The sequence below is a fragment of the Mustela lutreola genome, chromosome 10 (genome assembly GCF_030435805.1).
Source record: "Mustela lutreola isolate mMusLut2 chromosome 10, mMusLut2.pri, whole genome shotgun sequence".
NCBI classification, from domain to species: Eukaryota; Metazoa; Chordata; class Mammalia; order Carnivora; family Mustelidae; genus Mustela; species Mustela lutreola.
This window is the reverse complement of record NC_081299.1, coordinates 42039279-42061641: the sequence shown is the minus strand read 5'-3', so window position 1 is coordinate 42061641 and position 22363 is coordinate 42039279. Positions and strand designations below refer to the sequence as shown.

At 42.9% G+C, this 22363-nt stretch overlaps 1 protein-coding gene across 1 annotated transcript; it reads left to right on the top strand.

Annotated features, from left to right (window-relative positions):
• Positions 1-718: 718 nt before the first annotated feature.
• Positions 719-19619, top strand: LOC131809767 (cytochrome c oxidase assembly factor 7). Its single transcript, XM_059137127.1, has 3 exons — positions 719-886; positions 4319-4459; positions 18354-19619. The coding sequence occupies exons 1-3, from the start codon at positions 781-783 to the stop codon at positions 18800-18802; spliced, it is 696 nt and encodes a 231-aa protein (XP_058993110.1). The 5' UTR covers positions 719-780; the 3' UTR covers positions 18803-19619.
• The last annotated feature ends 2744 nt before the right edge of the window (positions 19620-22363 follow it).

The following is a 22363-nucleotide window of genomic DNA, read 5'->3' as shown; positions in this document are numbered from 1 at the left end:
ATAATACATACCCCACAGCATCACAATGAGGGTCATAGTGAGAATTAAATGAGACTTTGTATAAAAATCTTAGAATAGAATCCGGAACAAAGTTCAACACTGTTTGTGCATTCGCTATTATAACAGAATTATTACTAAAACCTCTGTAGCTCCTGTGTTCCAGCCATCACCTCCCACAGCCGTTCATTTCTTAAGTCATTCAGGTGGGGTGGGGGGGGGGGCGAGGAGTTGGGGGAGTATGTCTGGGAGGAACCTACAGATGAACCAGACTTCTCATTTCACTACAACAGACTTAAGAATATTGGTCTGTGCAGCTATACTTGACATAGTAGATGCTCAGAATGCTTGCTGAATGAAAAAACAAATGTCTTCCTACTAAACTGCAAACTCTTTAAAGGCAGGGACCATAGTTGTCCGTTGTATTACTGGAACTAAGCACTTGGTGAGGCACACAATAGGCACTTGGAGACCACCGAACAAACGAATGAATGAAGAAATAAATAACTGCAGGCAGAAAATCATGAAGGGCACAAAGCTGGAGCACAAAAACGCTGCAGAAAGGCTGTCACCGGTTTTAGGAAAGGAATGAGCATAGCAAGGTTTTTACCGGCTTCGACAGCTTCAGGATTTAGGTTCGCGGTGCTCCCCCTTCCGGAATACCCGGTGAGTACGCAGCCCTCCGCGGCACGCCCCTCCCGAGCCCCGCCCCTCCGCTGCTCACGTGACCGCGGGGCGGGCGCGCTGAGCCGCGGGCTAACCTTGGCTGGGCGAGCAGGGGCCATGGCGGGTGTGGTGGATTTCCAGGACGAGGAACAGGTGAAGTCCTTCCTGGAGAACATGGAGGTGGAGTGCAACTACCAGTGCTACCGCGAGAAGGACCCGGACGGTGAGCGCTGCCAGCGCAGCCTGGGAACACGTGGGACGCTTGGGGGAGGGGTGCGGGCCGCACGGGTCACGAGCGACCGCTGAAGGAGGTCTGGAAGGGGTCTCCGGCCGGGACTCGTGGGGACGCGGTGGGACACTGAAGACCTTGTGTATGTTAGGGAGGAAAGGGTTGGGTTCCTCGAGGACTTGCTGTCCTCACAGCGGGGGGAATCCTTGGCGGGACCGAGCCTGGAAGCGGGGTGGGGGGACGGGATACGAGGAGGTGTGCTTGGGTGTTGGGGGTGGAGGGGTGGGAGTACATCAGTGAAGACATAAAATTCCCTGTTCTTCTGGAGCTTACATTCTAGTGGGGGGAGTTGGATAATAAACGTAAAGAAATAAATGAAATCGTGTGTTGGAAAGTGTAATGGCAAAAAGGATTAACAGGTATAGGGAGTTGAGGGCAATTTTGAGTTAAGTGGTCAGACGGAGTCATTGAGAAAGTGGCATTTGAACAAAGCCTTGAGGAAGCTCAGGGAGATCTATGGTAGGTAGAGGTAACAGCTAGTGAAAAGGCCCAAGGCATGAATGTGTCCCTCGTGTTGAGTTGACTTGAGTGTGCCAGATGATGATGGTGTCCAAAGCAGCCAGTACCTTTGGGTGGTTTTCTTCTTCCTTCTTTACAAAGAAAAAAAAAAAAAAAAAAGACACCCAACCTTCTTATAGCTTGCAGTCAGGTTTCCATAATGTGATATAACTATTTCTAGCAGCTAACCAACTAACCAGAGTTGCTGTGCTGTTTAATGGCTTAACAAGAACCCAAGGTGGTTCTTTGAGGGCTTGCCTGCATCCTAAGAAAAGTTGGAGTCACTGAGGAGCAGGATAGTTGGGGAAGACTTCTAGGGGGAGGTCAGGAGGAGCAGGCAAGTGTTCATTAAATGGAGGACAATGTGGGAGAAGAGAATGCTGTCTTTTGGAAGATTGAAGTGAGGCTGTAGTTAGATGGAAGAGGGAGTTTGGGCCACAGTGTGTCAGGCCTTGAATGCCAGGGTAAAGCATACTTATTCTGTAGTAAGTGGAAAGCCATACATGTTTTTGAGGAGAGAGTTCATGGTTGTGGACGCTGGAGAGTATACTGAGAGGTGGAGTGGGGGAGGGTGGGCGTGAAAGGACTGAGGTACTTCAGGAGAGCCTGAGAGGACGCTATTGTTACTATAGCTACTGTCATTAGAAGTCATCATGATCTCACCAGGATTACTGAAATAGCCGCCTAACCTGGCTCCTGTTTGCATGCTGACTCCCTTAAAATCTGTTTTCAACCCTCAAACTGGTAGTTAAGTTTTCATTTTGTTCTATTAAATGCTATCTTCTTAGATTTTTTTTTAGTAATTTTTTAAATTAACATATAATGTATTATTTGCCCCAGGGATACAGATCTGTGAATCGTCAGGCTTACACACTTCACAGCACTCACCGTAGCACATAACCTCCCCAATATCCATAACTCAATCTTCTTAGATTTTTAAATAACAAAATAACACGTTTGTTATCAGTGCTGGAGTGTACTCCCTCATGCATTTTGTTCTTCCATGTTCATCCGGGCATGTACAAACATATACACTGGAGTAACCTTTTAAAAATGAAGATTGGGGCTGCTTGAATGGCTTAATTGGTTAAGTGTTTGCCTTCTGTTGAGATCATGATCCCAGGGTCCTGGGATTGGATCAAGCTCTCAGTCGGCCTCCCTGCTGCTTCTCCCTCCCCCTCTTCCTCTGCCACTCCCCCCTGCTTGTGTTTTCTCCCGCTCGCTCGCTCGCTTTCTATCAAATAAATAAAGTCTTAAAAAATAAATAAATTAAAATGTAAATTGAATCATATCACTGCCCTTCTTAACCCTTCAGTGGTTTGCCACGGACCTGGAATAAAATCCTAAGTCCTTCCTGTGTTCCACAATGCCCTGTGATCTGGTCCTTGCCATTTTCTTCTCATTTCCTACCCTTTTCCTCCTCAATCCACCTACATTATACCTTATTTGTACTAACTTATTCCCTCTCTAGGGTCTTTTAGTCTATTGTTTCTTATACCTGGGATTTTCTGCTCTCTTCCATTTCATTGTCTCTAAATAGCTAGTTCTTTCTTGTTATTCACATTTCAGCTTGGATATCACAGTCCTTACTAGGCCCTCCCTGACTACCCGGTTTGTGGTAACTATTCCCCCAGCGTGCACAACAAACTGTCTTATCCTGTTTTATTTCAATCATAAAACATTTACTACTGTTTAAATGCATTTTAAAAAAATAAATGCATCTTGCTCACCTATTTACTTATTTTTTTCCTCTCCTCTAGAATGTAATTTTTAAGAGGGCAAGTGACTATATTCCCAGCATCTAGAACAGTGTTTGGTACATGGTTGGACACAGTGCACAAATATTTGTTGAATGAAGATGACTGAGGGGCGCCTGGATGGCTCGGTTGTTAAGTGTCTGCCTTCGGCTCAGGTCATGATCCCAGCATCCTGGGATCAAGCCCCACATCTGGCTCCCTGCTCGGCGGCAAGTCTGCTTTCCCTCTCCCACTCTCCCTGCTCATGTTCCTGTTCTCACTGTATATGTCTGTCAAATAAATAAATAAATAAATAAATAAATAAAAATCTTAAAAAAAAAAAGAAAGAAAATGAATAAGATGAGTGTCATTTGGGATGAAGAAAGAGGGCCAAAGACAGAGGGTAGAGATGTTAAGAAGAGGCTCACTGGGACCAGAGACTGCCAAAGAGAGCATCCATTTCCAACTCCTTCAATAGCTACTATTTCTACTCTGTCTTTGGGCTTCTCATTCCCAGCCTAGCTGAGGTGTATAGTCCTGGAAGCACCCCTTTCTTGCTACTACAGAGACAACCCATGGACCCTTTTGGTTTCCAGTGTTTTATTGTTGAACTTCCTGGGAAGTTCCAAAGGTGGCAAAGTTTCAATCATGGAAGTCAGTGAGTCTTTGCCTCTGGGTGACAGGGAGCAGAATGGCTGGTGAGTGGTGGAGCCAGGGCACTGGCCATGGTCTCTCCAGCCTGTACATTGCTCAGTCCCCAGCTAAGGGCAGATGATGCCATTTGTAGACATGGCTGAACACCACCTGCAGTCTTTTTTTTTTTTTTAAGATTTTATTTGTTTATTTGACAGACAGAGATCATAAGTAGGCAGAGAGGCAGGCAGAGAGCCTGATGTGGGGCTCAATCCCAAGACCCTGGGATCATGACCGGAGCCAAAGGCAGAGGCTTTAAACCACTGAGCCACCCAGGCGCCTGCCACCTGCAATCTTTGTGGTGAGGTCACCTTGCCACACTTCAGGAGGACAGAAGCTGGTCCTAAATAAAAGACGTTTTGGCTGCCGCACCTCAGCCTTCCCCACTGCTGTGCAGCAGCCCCAAACATGAAGAACAGCTCTTGTGTTTTCCTCACAGGATGCTATCGGCTGGTGGACTATTTGGAAGGGATCCAGAAGAATTTTGAGGAGGCTGCCAAGGTGTTGAAGTTCAACTGTGAAGAGAACCAACACAGCGATAGCTGCTACAAACTGGGGGCCTATTATGTGACTGGGAAAGGTGAGGCACCTGCTTTCTTTGGTGACTGTTACTGATAGTAATGCTGATCTCACATCCTGAGCCTCATGCGGGGTCCTCTTCACAGAAGGGTCCTCACAGGCCTTGGGGAAGCACATTGTAGGAAGATTTGGTGAGAGTTCAGCAGAGGGATGTGGGAAGAACATAGCCTCCTTTCAAGTTAGGCAGATATTGGGGAATGCTTTTAGCAAGTAGTGGGACCTTGAACCAGTCACTTCAACTCTACCTCAATTCTATCACCTGTAAAATGGAGAAAAATAGTATTTGCTTCATAGGGTTGATGTGAGGATTAAATAAGATGATACAGGGGCGCCTGGGTGGCTCAGTGGGTAAAGCCGCTGCCTTCGGCTCGGGTCATGATCTCAGGGTCCTGGGATCGAGTCCCGCATCGGGCTCTCTGCTCAGCAGGGAGCCTGCTTCCTCCTCTCTCTGCCTGCCTCTCTGCTTACTTGTAATTTCTCTCTGTCAAATAAATAAATAAAATCTTTAAAAAAAAAAAAAAAAAATAAATAAATAAATAAGATGATACAGATAAAGGCATCAGCATGTGCCTGGCACAGAGCAAGGGACCAATAATTAATTCTCTGCCATCTTATCTTTTCACCGCATGCCCTAATTATAGTTATCACTGGAATAGTGAATACTGTTTAATCTATCACTAAATAAGAAATTATTCTGGGGTGCCTGGGTGGTTCAGTGGTTGGGCATATGCCTTTGGCTCAGGTCATGATCCCAGGGTCCTGGGGTTGAGCCCCGTATCAGGCTTCCTGCTCAGCAGAAAGCCTGCTTCTCCCTCTCCCACTCCCCCTGCTTGTGTTCCCTCTCTCGCTGTGTCTCTCTCTATCAAATAAATAATAAATAAAATTTAAAAAAAAATAAATAAGTTATTCCAACAAACTTACTATTTCACATAGTTGCTCAGGTCAGAAATTTGGGATTGGCTTAGCTGTATGCCTCAGGGTCTCTGATGAGGTTGCAGTTAATTTTTTTTTTTTTTTTTTAAGATTTTATTTATTTATCGGGGGGGGGGGGTGGAGAGCAAGCACAGGCAGACAGAATGGCAGGCAAAGGCAGAGGGAGAAGCAGGCTCCCTGCCGAGCAAGGAGCCCGATGTGGGACTCGATCCCAGGACGCTGGGATCATGACCTGAGCCGAAGGCAGCTGTTTAACCAACTGAGCCACCCAGGCGTCCCGAGGTTGCAGTTAAGACGTTAACCAGGGAACAAGGGCTGTAGTCATTTGAAGGCTTGGCTAGAGCTGGAGTTTCCAATTCTAAGATTGTTGGCTTGTTAGGAAAGGCCTTTCCAGCTGTTACCAGGAGACCTCAGTTCCTCATGACGGGGATCGCTCTATGGGCTGCTTGTGTGTCATTATGGCATGACATCTGGTTTCTTCCATAGTGAGTTATCCAAAAGAGAGCATGATGGAATCCATGGCATCCTTTATGACCTACCCTTAGAAGTCCTATGTTTTTCATTTCTATCACATTCTGTTCATTAGAAGTGAGTCAGTAAGTCCAGCCCACGTAAATAGAGAACTAACATCCTACTTCTTGAAGGAAGGACTATCAAAGAATTTATGGGCATATTTTATTTTACTTTTTATCTTCTTATTATTTTTCATGGGCATATTTTAAAAACACCACAAAGGGGTACCTGGGAGGCTCAGTCAGTTAAGTGTCTGCCTTTGGCTCAGGTCAGGATCCCAGGGTCCTGGGATCACCCTCTGTTGGGCTCCCTGCTCAGCAGGGCATCTGCTCCTCCCCTCCTTCTGCCCCCACAACCCTCATGTGCGCTTACTCTCTCTCTCTCAAATAAATAAATCTTTTAAAAAATAAAAATCTTTAAAAACAAATTAATGTGAAAAAATATCCCAGTATTATTTATCGACAAAATTTTATTTTTATTAACTTACAATTTACAATTAATACATTACTGCATTATTTTTTTTTTAAAGATTTTATTTATTTATTTGACAGACAGAGATCACAAGTAGGCAGAGAGGCATTCAGAGAGAGGAGGAAGCAGGCTCCCCGCTGAGCAGAGAGCCCGATGCGGGGCTCGATCCCAGGACCCTGGGATCATGACCTCCTGAGCCGAAAGCAGAGGCTTTAACCCACTGAGCCACCCAGGCGCCCCACATTAGTGCATTATATTAATGATTTAAAAAAACCTAGTGCCAACAGTGGCAGCTTAGTTGAATGTTATCTCCATTGTATGGAATGCTATTTAGCCCATGAAAAAGTAATGTTTCTAGAGGATTTTGTTGATGTGGTAAAAAGCTTATGAAATTTTATATATACACACACACACACACATACACATGAAAGATACATATGTACATATATATGCACATATGTACATATATAAAGTATATATGTGTATATACGTATGTATATACATATGTGCATATATATGTACATATGTATCTCTCTCTCTCTCTCCAGTGAAGAAAGCCAAATACAAATTTGTATGTGGTGTGAACTCACCTATATGATACAGCATGCAAAACCAAAAATGTTCCTAGTTACTTAGTCTCTGGATTTGTGCCTTGGTAAAGTTTTGGGTTCTTTTTGTTTTAATACCTTTTTTTTTTTTTTTTTTTTTTTTTAAGTAATCTCCACTCCCAGTTTGGGGCTGAAACTCATAACCCTGAGATCAAGTTGCATGCTCTGCTGCCTGAACCAGTCAGGCCTCCCTCCCACTTTTTTTGAAGTATTGTTTATACCATATTTTATTATAATTTTCACAAGAACTTGAATTCCTTATTGAAATAGGGAAAACAAAAGTGGCTCTGAAATTGTTTTTCTTATTAGACAAATTCTTTTACCAAGGATTGGTTGGGGCAAGGGAAAGAGCAGGAGGCCAAAGAACCCACTTTTATTTATTTATTTATTTATTAAAGATTTTATTTATTTATTTTACAGAGGTCACAAGTAGTCAGAGAGGCAGGCGGGGTTGGGGGGAAAGTAGGCTCCCTGCTGAGGAGAGAGCCCGGATGCAGGGCTCCATTCCAGGACCCTGGGATCATGACCTGAGCCGAAGGCAGAGGCTTAACCACTGAGCCACCCAGGTGCCCCACAAAGAACCCACTTTTAGATAGTGCAACATCAAGCAAGACATTTTCCTTCCCTGAGCCACAAAATTCTTTGTTGACAAAATTAGAGTAATATGGTCCACTCATACTTTCTTCATAGGATTTTTCTGAACATCAAATGAGAACAGATGTGACTGTTTTCTTAAATTATAAAATATTCTTGGGGCACTTGAGTGGCTTAGTTGGTTAAGCATCTCACTTTGGCTAAAGTCATGATCTCGGGGTTGGGCTCTGTGCTTGTTGAGGAGTTTGCTTCAACAACTTCTCTCTGCCCCTCCCCTGTGGTTGTGCTCTCTTCTCTCTCTCAAAAAATAAATAAATAAATAAAATCTTTAAAAAAAAATTACAAAACATCCTATTGGTGTGAACAGGTCTGACTGTATTGGTTGGTGCAGAACTTACTTTGGATTATGTACTTAGAGTATATATAATCCCAGGAATGCTTTGGCCAGGTGTTTTCAGATGTGAACTAAACTTTGAACTATTTTTGTGAAGCAGTCTAAATGTCCTATGCAAAGAAGTAGAAGTTAACTCTGACACACACCTCTCTGAGGAAATATTACGCAGCTACTAAAACAGATACTAAGAAGTGTTTCTAATGGGGAGTGAAGAAGGCTCATGACTACAGCATGTGAAAACAAGACCAAATTGGGGCACCTGCCTGACTCAGTTAGTAGAGCATGGGATGCTCGATCTTGGGGTCATGTTGAGTGTAGAGATTACTTAAAACCCTCAACCCATGTTGAGTGTAGAGATTACTTAAAACAAAAAAGCAAGACCAAACTGCATAGCACTAAGAGGAAATTCACCAAAAATGAAGTAGTGATGTTCTCTAGGTAGTGGTAACAATAGATGATTTTTGTTTCCCTTCTGTTTAAGAGTCCTTGATTTGGGGGCATCTGGTGGCTCAGTTGGTTGTGTATCTGACTCTTGGTTTCAGCTCAGGTCATGAGCTTAGGGTTGTGGGATCAAGCCCTGTGTGGGATCAAGCCCCTGTGGCTAAGAGCCATAGGAACTTTTGTCAATGGGCCAGATGAACGACTAACTGCTTGGGATTCTCTCTCTCTCCCCCTCTGCGCTGCTCCCAGCTGTGCACACACGCGCTCTCTTTCTCTCTCTCTCAAAGAAAAAAAAAAGTTCTCAATTTGCTCTTCTAAAAAGTAAAATTACTTTACAGGAAGAGATGAAGGCTCAGATAAATTGATGATAATGCAGATGGTCTTCACTCTAGACCATTCTTGTATGCTTCAGACTACATGTAGCTAATGTAGACATTCCTACTTGGAGTTCTCTTAGGCATCCCAAACTTATCAAACCAAATATGGAATTCTTTTTTTTTTTTTTTTTAAGATTATTTATTTATTTGTCAGAGAGAGAGAGAGAGAGATCACAAGTAGGCCAAGAAGCAGGCAGAAGCAGAGGGAGAAGCAGGTTCCCTGACGAGCAAGGAGCCCGATGCGGGACTCGATCCCAGGATGCCGGGATCATGACCTGAGCCGAAGGCAGCCGCTTAACCAACTGAGCCACCCAGGCGTTCCCAAATATGGAATTCTTAATTGTTTTTCTTCTCCCCCCAATTTATTATGCCCCTGTTATCTTCCAAGAGATACCTTTGACAAGTGGTGTCTCTCTCTGCATAGTAGCTCATGGCCAGTTTATCTCCAAAATATGTCTTAAATCTGTTCTGGCTTTCTCCCTCTCCTTTCATTCTTATCCAAGCCACTGTCCTCTCCTGCTGGGATTACAGTTAGGAGATTAATGCAAGTCCCTAAACATCTTTCCATAAGGCAACTAAAATGAACTTTTAAGAATATAAACCATGGGGACGCCTGGGTGACTCAGTAGGTTAAGCCTTTGTCTTCGGCTCAGGTTGTGATCCCAGGGTGCTGGGATCAAGCCCCGCATCAGGCTCTCCGTTCAACAGGGAGCCTGCTTCCCCCTCTCTCTCCACCTGCTTCTCTGCCTACTTGTGATCTCTGTCTCTGTCAAATAAATAAATAAAATCTTTAAATTAAAAAAATAAATAAAATAAAAGAACATAAACCTTGGACACTTCTTTGGGCTGAGCTATGGTGGATGTGTTTGAGGGCAGCTGACCCAGCCTATACTTTCTGTGGAAGCCTGAGCTGGCCTTTTTCCCTTTGTGTCAAACCAGGTCTGCCAAAGACAGTGCAATTCACCTGCTGCCCACCTTAACAGATTCAAGAACAAGGGGAAAGATGGTATAAAGGAAAGCTAAGAAGGAAGACTAGATGCTGAAAAGGAGAAATGTAAGCTCATTTCTTGATAATGCTACTTCTGCACTGCAGGAGAACCACAACAACCAGGGCAGTGTAATTTGATCTGTTGATAACATGGTCAAAGGCATAAATAGCAACAATTTGGAAAGCCACCTCCAGGCCACTCAAGCTGCTAAGAAACTGCTTTCTGTGGAAGAGCAGCCCACATAGACAGTATAATCTGGGCTGGTTTGATTCCAAAATTTGTGTCCTTTTTGGGCAGAAATGCTCGTAGTCCCATTCAGTTGAATCTGCTTGCACCCTCACTAACACTGCTTCTGGAATATCAGAACAGACAAGGCTGTGGTAGAGAGGGGTGCTATCCCAGCATTCATTTCTCCATTGACATCTTCCCATGCTCACATCAGTGAATAAGCTGTATGAGCTCTAGGAAACATTACACGAAATAGTTCAGTTTTTCTGAGACTTGATTATCAAATATGGTGCGCATTTGATCCTCTGTTGGTCCTTCTTACAGTTCCTAATATGTCATTTCTGTCGTGTGGTTACTTAAATATTATCTGGACACTTTCAAATTTTTGTTGCAAAAAGATCCTACACTCCTGTAGGTACTATTGAGCAAATTCTTCCCACTTTTAGTTCATCTCCTGCACTGCAGTGATCTGGAAGTCTTAGCATAGAGGGGTCTCTTGTCCTTAGCATATACTTGCTGGTTCATTTCTTACCATATTGATGGTACAAATGAACAGACTGAAAGATTATGAAAAGAGAAGTTGTGCCCCAACTTAAACTTCTCCTGAATTGCTAATTGTGACTGCTGTGCTAAGAACCATAGGAAGTATTGTCACTGGGACAGATGAACAGACTCAAGTTGTAATAGATGTGGGAGCACTTGCCATCTTTCCCAGCCTGTAATGAGCCCCAAAACTAAAACTCAGAAGGAAGCAGTGTAGAAAAATGTAAAACATGACATCTGGCTACCAGGACCAGGCACAGGAAGTTGTGAATCAAGGATTAGTCCCATTTCTCATTGGCATTCTAAGGAAGACTTTAAGACACAAAAGAAAGGGGCGCCTGGGTGGCTCAGTTGATCGAGCATCTGACTCTTGATTTCGTTTCAGGTCATGAGATCGAGCCCTACGTGGGGCTCTGCACTTAGCCTGGAATTCGCTTGGGATTTTCTCCCTCTCCCCACCACCCAATAAAATAAATAAAATCTTTAAAAAAAAAAAAAAAAGACAAAAGGAAACTGTACTGGCTGTGACCAACCATATAACTGGTGGACCAGTTGAGTAGGTTGTGAACCTTGTTCATAGTGGCATACTACCATTGATAAACCTCTTAACTGTGGAAGATACTGTGGTTGTTCTGAACACCATTTCAGAGATTTTTTAGGCTGTGAAGAAAACTAGGTGAAACTGAGAAATTTAGGGGGTGCCTGGGTAGCTAGTTGGTTAAGTATCTGCCTTCGTTCAGGTCATGATCCCAGGGTCCTAGGATTGAACCCCTGAATATCAGGGAGCCTGCCTCTCCCTCTCCATCTGCCCTCCCCCAACCCAGCTCATGTTCTTTGTCTTTCTCTCTCTCAAATAAATAAAGTCTTAAAAAGAAAGAAAGAAAGGAGCTACACAAAGAGGTACTCCAGAAATGCATAGAAGGGTCCTCTTGTCTTTGGCCTAATGTTAAGTTGCACATGCATAGAGGAAGATTGAGAGACCTTTAGTGGAAAGCTTCTGGGGAGCTGTGAACTGAGAGGAGATTCCATATGTTTCACAGTGATGGGAGTGGTTTGAATTTCAACCAGCCAGAGTAGAGAGTCATCGAACATCACATTCAACTAAGACTCCAAAATGACCATGCCTTGGTAGTATGATTATTCTAGATCTGCTCTAACAAAACTTAAAAACAAGTCCCAGGAGTGCCTGGGTGGCCCAGTTGGTTAAGCGACTGCCTTCCGCTCAGGTCATGATCTTAGGGTCCTGGGATCGAGCCCCACATCGGGCTCCTTGATGAGCAGGGAGCCTGCTTCTCCCTCTCCTTCCCGCTTGTGCTCTCTCTTGCTCTCTCTCTCTCTCTCTCCCCTAAAAAAAAAAAAAAGAAGAAGAAGAAGAAAAAAAAAAAGTCCCAAAGACGTTTTGGCTTGATTCACCAGTGAGTTAGCTGTCTGCCAGAACAAAATTCAACCATCTTCAAAGGAATACAACAAAATCCAGACTGAACAAGGTATCATCTACAGTGTTTTCAAGAAGTAAGAAATTGCTAAACAGAAAGAAAAGCAGCCCATAGACCTAGATGTGACAGAGATATTGGAATTAACAGTTAATATTTTAAAACAGGTATGATGAGGGGCACCTGGGTGACTTAGTCAGTCGCACTAGCTCTTGGTTTTGGTTCAGGTTGTGATCTTGGGGTTATAGGATTGAGCCCTGTGTCAGGCTTCACACTCAGTATGGAGTTTGTCCCTCTCTGCTCCTCACCCTATGCACATGTACATATGTGTGCCTGCTCACTCGATCTCTCTAAAGTAAGTAAGTAAATAAATATATTTTTAAAAACCTGTTAAGGGGGGGGCGCCTGGGTGGCTCAGTGGGTTAAAGCCTCTGCCTTCGGCTCAGGTCATGATCCCAGGGTCCTGGGATCGAGCCCCACATCGGGCTCTCTGCTCAGCAGGGAGCTTGCTACCTCCTCTCTCTCTGCCTGCCTCTCTGCCTACTTGTGATCTCTGTCAAATAAATAAATAAAATCTTTAAAACAACAACAACAACAACCTGTTAAGGGGCACCTGGGTGGCTCAGTCAGTTAAGCGTCTACCTTTGGCTCAGGTCATGATCCCAGGTATTGAGCCCCATGTCAGGATCCCTGTTCAGTGGGGAGTCTGCTTCTCTCTCTCTCCCTTTGCCATTCTCCCTGCTTGTGTGTATGCACACATGCTCTCTCTGTCAAGTAAATACACTCTTTAAAAAAAAAAAAATCCTGTAATTGAGAAACATAATATTTGAAATTGAATTTTATTGGGCAGGCTGAACTGCAAAATAGACATTTCAGAAAGTAAATGTGAAAGATTGATGAACTTGAAGATAGGAATGTAGATATTATCTAAAATAAAGTGCTGAGGAAAAGAAAGAACAGAGTCTCAACCCATGGGGTTCAGTATTTATCTTTCTAACGTATGTGTGTCAGAGCCCCAGAAAGAGAAGAGATTGGGAGAGGCAGAATATTTGAAGAAATAACAGCAGAAAAAATTTTAAATTTAATGAAAATTATCAGTCTACAGATCCATGAAGCTCAGTGAACTCAAGCAGGATAATCAGTGAAAATTACACCTAGCGGGGCTCCTGGGTAGCTTAGTGGGTTAAAGCTGCTGCCTTCAGCTCAAGTCATAATCCCAGGGACCTGGGATCGAGCCCCACATCGGGCTCTCTGCTCAGTGGGGGCCTGCTTCCCTTCCTCTCTCTCTCTGCCTGCCTCTCTGCCTACTTGTGATCTCTTATCTGTCAAATAAATAAATAAAATCTTTAAAAAAAAAGAAAAGAAAATTACACCTAGACACATCATAATCAATTTGGTGAAAACCAGAGATAAAGAGAAGATCTTAAAAGCAATCTGAGGAAGACACTGATGGGAACAGTGGTGGGAGCAACCCTTACCCTTTCTTCAGAAGCAGTGTAAGCCAGAAGACAAAAGAACATCTTTTAAGGGCTGAAAGAAAAAGCTGTCAGGTTTGAATTCTACTTTAGCAAAAACATCTTTAAAAACAAAGACAAAATAAATTCATTTTCAGATAGACAAAAGCTCCAGGAATGAGTCATTAGCAGAGCTACACTACAAGAAATGGTAAAGTTGTTTGGGTCAAAGGAAAATGGAAACAGATGGAAACTGGATCCATGCAAAAGAATAAACTACTCTAGAATATATGTGTAAATGTAAGACTTTTTCTTCATTTCTTAGTGTCTCCAAAAGACTGTTGAGAGCAAAAATAATAGCAGTGTTTGTGATACTTATATATAGAAGTAAAATAAAGTATATATAGTAGTAAAACATGACAGCAATTAATACGAGGGATGGAAATGTTCAAGTGAATGAAAGTATATTGTAAGGTACTTATGTTATTTGTGAAGTGATACAATATTAATTCGTGGTAGATTGTGGTAAGTTAATGTTACATATTCACTAGCTAACTCACTGAAAAAGGAAGTATAACTAAAAAGCCAATGATGAGAATGACATGGACTTTTAGAAATACACAGTTTGGGACACCTGGCTGGCTCAGTTGGTGGAGTGTGCAACTCCTGATCTTTGGGATGTGGGTTTGAGCCCCATGTCATGTGGAGAGATTACTTAAGAAAAGAAATTAGGGGCACCTGGGTGGCTCAGTGGGTTAAGCTTCTGCCTTCGGCTCAGGTCATGATCTCAGGGTCCTGGGATCCAGCCCCGCGTCGGGCTCTCTGCTCAGCAGGGAGCCTGCTTCTGCCTCTCTGCCTACTTGTGATCTCTGTCTGTCAAATAAATAAATAAACAAAATCTTAAAAAAAAAAAAAGATTTCGTTTATTTATTTGACAGAGAGAGATCACAAGTAGATAGAGAGGCAGGCAGAGAGAGAAAGGAGGAGGAAGCAGGCTCCCTGCCAAGCAGAGAGCCCGATGCGGGACTCGATCCCAGGACACTGAGATCACGACCTGAGCTGAAGGCAGAGGCTTAACCCACTAAGCCACCCAGGCGCCCAATAAATAAAAATCTTAAAAAAAAGAAAAAGAAAGAAAATAAAGGAATGCCTGGGTGGCTCAATGGGTTAAGCTTCTGCCTTTAGCTCGGGTCATGATCTCAGGGTCCTGGATTGAGCCCTGCGTTGGGCTTTCTGCTCAGCGTGGAGCTTGTTTCCCCCTCTCTGCCTGCCTCTCTGCCTACTTGTGATCTCTCTGTCAAATAAATAAATAAAATCTTAAAAAAAAAAATCTTAAAACACACACACAATTCAAAAGAATGCAAGAAAGGAGAAAAAGCAAAAAGCATTTGGGACGAATGGGAAAGAAGTAAGATTGTAGGCTTAAATCCAGCTATATCAGTAATTGCATTAAGTATAAGTAAACACTCCAGTAAAAGGTGTAGATTGTCAGGCTTTAAAAGCAAGACCTAGGAGCGCCTGGGTGGCTCATGGGTTAAATCCTCTGCCTTCGGCTCAGTTCATGATCCCAGGGTCCTGGGATTGAGTCCCACATCTGTCTCCTTGCTCGGCAGGGATCCTGCTTCTCTTTCAGCCTCTGCCTGCTTGTGCTCGCGCTCGCTCGCTCTCTCTTTCTCTCTCCTCTCTGACAAATAAATCTTTAAAAAAAAAAAAAAACAAGACCTAACTATATTCTATTATATATGAAGATAGCACACAGATACACTCTCAAAATTGAAAGAACTCAGGATATACAATCTCTGAGCTTTTCTGGAAAACTATTTGATAACCAATAAAGAGGTTAATCAAAAGAAGTGATTCGGGGGGCACCTGAGTCACTCAGTATTTTAAGCATCTGCCTTTGGCTCAAGTCTCCTGGGATCCAGCCAGGCATTGGGCTTCCTGCTGTTTCTCGCTCTCCTGCTTCCCCTTGCTTGTGTTTGTGTGCTCTTTCTCTTTCTCTCTCTCTGGCTTGCTCGCTCACTCTCTTTCTGTCAAATAAATAAAATCTTAAAAAAAAAAGAAAGAGAAAGAAGTAACTCAGGAATGGAGATGCTCTAATGAAAAGACCAGTGATTAACAGAATCCATTTAGAATGACTATTGGGCTAATTAGTGTTACCACATAGAATGTAAATAATGTAGACTTTTAGGGCATAAAAACACAATGACACCTGGGTGACTTAGTCTGTTAAGTGTCTGTGTTCAGCTCAGGTCATGATCCCAGGATCCTGGAATCAAGCCCTGCACTGGGCTCCCTGCTCCCACTCCCCCAGCTTGTGTTCCCCCTCTTGCTGTGTCTCTCTCTGTCTAATAAATAAATAAAATCTTTAAAAAACAAAACAAAAAATGCCATAATGTTTCCTGAGCACTTACTATGTGCTGGGTTCTTTGTAAAAACACGTTTAAGCTTCTAAGTATGAAATGTAGATACTGTTATCCTTATACTCATCCTTACAGATGAGGAAAACAACTTGTCTAAGGTCACACAGCCAACAAGGAATGGATTGAGACTGGAGCTTAGGTGTGCTGCCTTCCTAAGTTGAAGTAATAGCAATGACAAAAAGTATTAGGTGGGGGAGGAAAGATGGGAGGAAATATGAGACCACCAGTGTCCTCATCTTCTATAGTTATGAGGTAGTACTTCACAAAAACAATGACTGTAACCTTCTAATATTTTAGAGTCCTTTTATAACTCCAGGGGTCCCTTTAGGAAATTTCTCTGGTGAGAAAAATTCATTTGAAGTCAAGTAGTTACTTCAGTGTCACTCAGTTTGGTTTTCTTCTAATAAATTCAAGTAAAACCAAAGTTAAATTTTTTATTTATAAATAACTTATGCAATCCTATTTTTCAAAGTACTTCTATTAGCTGTCCATTCAGTCAGCAGCATGTAATCTGAACACATACAACAAAGATAACTGGAATGGTGTTCTCTTAATGATAATGATAGTTATTTCTAGGAGGTGGATTTGGAGTGATTTCCTTAAAAAATGTTTAAAGATAGGATGTTTGTATTTTTTTGAGAATGGGTGATAGTGATATGGAGAACAAAGGCAAAAGGAAAAAATTAAACTTCCTTGTAACTTATAGCCCATTTACAAGTACTTAAGACAAGCAGAGTGACCTTCCTCCAGGAACTCAACTGCCTCAATGTTAATACTTTGCTAAGGGCAAAAGGCAGCCTTAGCTTAACATTAGCCCGACCTCCAAGATCTTGTAAAAATCCCTCTGCAAACTTCCTTTATCTCTACTACCTCCCACCCCAAGACGTATGTCGGCAATTATCCTCCAAGTATGTGCCCCACTGGTACACATCTGAAAGGTCTCAGGACTAATGTTTTACCTAGATAGTAAATGACCTTTTTCTAAAACAGCTAGCCCCTCAAGGTCGTGGAAACCTTGCTTCCAGATTCCTTAGAAACTTACACTATTCCTAACCCCTTCCCAACTTAGAAGGATAATCGGTCGTTCCTCACAGCACCAGTGCAGCTCTTTCTGCCTATAGGTCCTGTCCCTGTGCTTTAATAAAACCACCTTTTTGCTCTGAAGATGCTCCAAGAATTCTTGACCATTTGCTCCTGAGCCCCAACACTTCACATCAGTAGTACATGGGGATTTGACGTTTTCCATGGAAAAACAACTAAAGAGAAAATGAAGCTCTGTCACCACTTTTGTTTAAAATCACTTGGTGAGACACCTGGGTGGCTCAGTTGGTTAAGCAGCTGCCTTCGGCTCAGGTCATGATCCCGGCATCCTGGGATCGAGTCCCACATCCCACATCGGGCTCCTTGCTCAGCAGGGAGCCTGCTCCTCCCTCTGCCTCTGCATGCCATTCTGTCTGCCTGTGCTCGCTCGCTCTCCCTCTCTCTCTCTGATAAATAAATAAAATCTTTTAAAAAATAATAATAAAAAAATAAAATCACTTGTTGGCAGTTTCCCATTGCTCCTAGGATAAGTACAGGATCCTGCGTGATCTGACCCTTCCTGTCTCTACAGCCTGTTTTCCCTAGTGATTCCTGGGTTCTAGCCATACGAGCTCCTTTTCTCTTTGTATCCTATTCCTGCTGCATGGACCGACCCTCACCCCGTATTTTTTTCCTTTTTTCAATTATATTACAGCTCAAAGGTCAATTCTTTGGGGAGGCTTTTTTGACCTTTCGCCTAAGATTAGGCCAGAGTCCTGCTACATTCTCATAATATCCTGTGCTTTTCTTCCGTATGTTTGTCACACTTAAAATCCTACATTTAGTTGTGTGGTTCTTAAATATCTGTTTCATTAGACTGTAAGATCCACAAGGCTAGGGACAGTGTTTATTGTCCAGAGCCTAGCACAGTAGTCAGCAAATATTATGTATTCATTATATATTGAAATTAATGAACATTGAACAAAGTGCTGATAAGATCCTATGTTCTTGCTGTAACCCCCATGAGGTAACTATTATTATAATCCCCACTTTTCAGCTCCTCTCATAAGATACCACTTGAACAAAAGATTCCAAGGCTAAAAAAGCTGGAAGGTTTGTGCATCATACTAGGCCACCTTCCTTTTGTGCTGCCTTAGTTCAAAATATGTGAACTTTATTCAGGAATTTTTTTTTTTTTTAAAGATTTATTTATTTATTTATTTGACAGAGATCGAAAGTAGGCAGAGAGCCAGGCAGAAAGAGAGGCAGAGAGAGAGGAGGAAGCCGGCTCCCTGTTGAGCAGAGAGCCTATGTGGAGCTCTATCCTAGGATCATGACCTGAGCTGAAGGCAGAGGCTTTAACCCACTGAGTCACCCAGGTGCCCCTCGGAATTATTCTCTTAACTTTGGCCTGAGACAATCAGGTTCTGCCCTGACTTGGGTTTATTTTTTTCTTCCCTCTCCCTTCTCCCAGGTGGACTGACCCAGGACCTGAAAGCTGCCTCCAGCTGCTTTCTGATGGCGTGTGAAAGGCCTGGAAAGAAGTCTGTGGAGGCATGTCACAACGTTGGTCTCCTGGCACATGATGGACAGGTCAACGAGGATGGTCAGCCTGACCTGGAGAAGGCTAGAGACTACTACACAAGGGCCTGTGAAGGCAACTATGCCTCCAGCTGCTTCAATCTCAGTGCCATGTTTCTGCAGGGTGCCCCTGGCTTTCCCAAGGACATGGGCCTGGCATGTAAATATTCAATGAAAGCCTGTGACTTGGGCCACATCTGGGCCTGTGCCAATGCCAGCCGCATGTACAGGTTAGGGGATGGTGTAGATAAAGACGAGGCGAAGGCTGAGTTACTAAAAAATCGGGCCCGGCAGCTGCACAAAGAACAGCAGAAAAATGTCCAGCCTTTGACATTTGGGTAGTGTAGTCCATATTCCTAAGCAACAAACAGCTTGAGGCTGGCACCTCCTATGTCTTACATAGCCCTTAAGGTCAGCCTGCTGGAGCAGGAAGACTTGGGACTTACTGTCTGTAGCTCTGGTTACACAGACCCATTTCCCTAGAGTGTCACCTATTGGGTTGTAGCCTAAAGTGTTTATTTCAGTCAGTGTTCTTTTTTTCTGTTGTGTTCTGTGAAGGCACGCACATAGGCAATTTTCGTTCTCAAAGTCTTAGAGCTCAGTGAAAAACAGCAAACTAGAGAGCCATAGAGATCGTGGGGGGTGGGGAGGGCAGACAAATAGCAGGAAGTTGGGAAAATCAGCAGCCACAGTGCCTGAAGGAATCAGATGTTGTTATTATTATTATTTTATTCTGGAGGGCTTGAAATTCAGTATCTTGATTTACATAATAGAGGGCTTAAAGAACTAAGAACAAGTCAAATAGTTATGACTGCCACCCTCTGACTTATGTAATCATTGGTGTGGGTTTCTTCTTTGCCTTTAGAGTCAGATCTTCAGTAAATTCATAGATAATAGGAGGGACATGCAACATAAAATAAAGGTTGTTATGTGTCAGCGTTGCCAAAGATGATGAAATACAAGCTTCTGTTGGTGGAGGATTTCGCAGTTGACGGTTAGCATCCCCAGTCCACTCCTCTGGCATTGCTCACCATGCCTGTGTTCTATTCCCAAGGCAACTTCAGCTCGGGATTTGTAAGCAAGGATTTTGTGACACATTTTAACCTATGGAACTTTACCTTTTTAACTGTCCTTGTGAATAAACTATTTTGATGGATTAGTAGTTTGTGTTACTAGTTTCTCTCCAGAGTCTGAGTAAGGTAGAGATTATGTTCTGCATGGTGGTTGTGCTTTTTCTTTTCTAAACATTGGCTTTTTAAAAATTATCTTCCTAATTTGTCACTAGGGGGCGAGCTTGTCATTTTCCTGCAATAACGGGTCTGATCTGTCACCACCTACTGTTTCTGGGCTTCCAGTGTTGCCGCCATCCTAGAAGGAAGGCTTGCTGTGCGGCTGGCTGAAGGTTTGTAAGCATAGCTTGCCAGCTTCTCCACTTGATAGAGGAGAGGGACTTTCCCAGGAACGCACAAGAAGTTTTAAAAAGTGAGTTTATTTTTTCAATGTGAAGTAGCTTTTGTTTTGTTTAAAATAAATTCCGTAGGCCAACAAGCATATGAAAAGATGCTCAGCATCACTAATAATTAAGGAAGGGCAGATTAGAAGCATGAGATAATTATCCCACAACTGTCAGAATGGCTGTTTTTTATATATTATCTATAAAGACAATAAGCATTGGCAAGGATGTAGAGAAATTAGAACACTTACACGTTGTTGGTGGGAATGTAAAATGGTATAGCTGCCTTGGAAAACAATATAGCAGTTCCTCAAAACATTAAACCTAGAATGACAATAGGATCCAGCAATTCCATTTCTGGGTGTATCTGTGTCATAGCAGCATTCACAGTTGCTAAAAGGCAGAAGAAACCCAAATATCTATCAGTGGGTGAGTGGGTAAACAAAATGTGTATACATATAATGAAATATCACTCAGCCTTAAAAGGAGGGAATATCTGACGCATGCTACAACATGGATGAGCCTCAAAGACATGCTAAGTGAAATAGACATCACAAAAAGACATACTGTGGGATTTCATTTACATGAGATGTTTAAACTTAGAGCAAAATGTTGGTTGTTGCAGGCTAGAGAAAGGGGGACATGGGGAGTTGTTTAATGGGTATAGAGTTTGAATTTTGCAAGATGAAAAACTTCTGGAAATTACTTGCGCACAAATGTGAAAGTTCTTAACACTACTGAACTCTACATTTAAAAATCATTAAGATGTGGGGGGCGCCTGGGTGGCTCAGTTGGTTAAGCATCTGCCTTTGGCTCAGGTTGTGGTCTTGGGGTCCTGGGATCAAGAGCGCATGGGCTCTCTGCTTAGCAGGGAGTCTCCTCATTCTCTTCCTCTCAAGTAAATAAAATCTTTAGAAAAACGGTTAAGATGGGGGGTACCTGGGTGGTTCAGTCATTAAGCATCTGCCTTCAGCTCAGGTCATGATCCCAGGGTCCTGGGATTGAGCCCCATACTGGGCTCCCTGCTCAGTGAGAAGCCTGCTTCTCCCTCTCCTGCTCCTCCTGTTTGTGTTCCCTCTCTCATTGAGTCTCTCTCTGTTAAATAAATAAATGACATCTTTTTTAAAAAATGGTTAAGATGGTAAAATTTATGTGTATTTTACCACAATTTTTAAAAAAATGTAAACATTGAACTGTTTTTTAATACAAGGTTTGAAGTTTTTGTTTACAAAAGCAATATGTTGGGGGCGCCTGGGTGGCTCAGTGGGTTAAGCCTCTGCCTTCGGCTCAGGTCATGATCTCAGGGTCCTGGGATGGAGCCTCCTCGCATCGGGCTCTCTGCTCGGCAGGGAGCCTGCTTCCCCCTCTCTCTCTCTGCCTGCCTCTCTGCCTACTTGTGATCTCTGTCTGTCAAATAAATAAATAAAAATTTAAAAATAAATAAATAAAATAAAAGCAATATGTTTACATGAAATGTAGTTTGGAACATGGCAGAGGAAATAATACCCCTCACTGTCCTTTACAACCTATTGGCATTCTTTGGCCCAATAGTGTGTTGCTTAATTACTTTTTTAAACAATCACATCTTTCCAGTTAAGTCACTGGTTTTGTAATTTTGAAGAGTTTGAATTTTGATGGCATATGCGCTGGGTTATTTTATAGACCAGTTCTTGCCTGGGACCCAAGGTGCCTGCCTTCTCTGGATCATATATTGAGATAGGGTTGGGAACAATGGAGTAGGCATTAACAGTTTCAAAATGTAACATTTCACAAAAATTTTTTTAAATGTGAAGAGTGAGAATTTACTGTATGGAAAGGTCCAAGGCCGTTTCATACCAGGTTGCTCTGGGAAGGTACGGGTTGCTGAGAGGCAGCATGGTCAAGTTTCTCACTTTTGTGCAACCTTTGAGGCAAGACTTGAAAGCCGGTTTTCAGATTCTGGTCACAGCAAGCTACTCATTACTGTGTCCTCTGGCTAGCAGGCATTTGAATCATCATTAGCAACTATTTCTAATGTTTTTCCTCTGTGCCAGGCTTGGGCTGGATGGTCTAATGAAGACGAAGTTTCATAATTGACTAGTGGTTTGTGTTCTCATTAGTGTTCTCACTAAAATTTCACAGTGCAGTGCTCAGTGTTGTGAGAAAGGGAAGCAAGAGGCTCACTCAGAGAGGGAGGGGAAGGCTGGAGGGTCTAGTGATTCAGATTTTATCCTGTGGGTCATGCAGAGTCACTGAAGGGTTTTGAGCAGGAAATTAGATCACCCTAGTGTAGAAAATGAATGGGAGAGCAATGGGGGGGTAGGAGGTTGGTGGAGTCAACTCGGGGTTAAAAAAGAACCCAGATTTCCAGCCTGGGCACTTGGGTGTACAGGGGGTGCCATTCATATTGTTTTGGAGCCTATGTACGGGGATGGGAACAAAAATTTTTATTGAACTGTTTGGTAAATTTT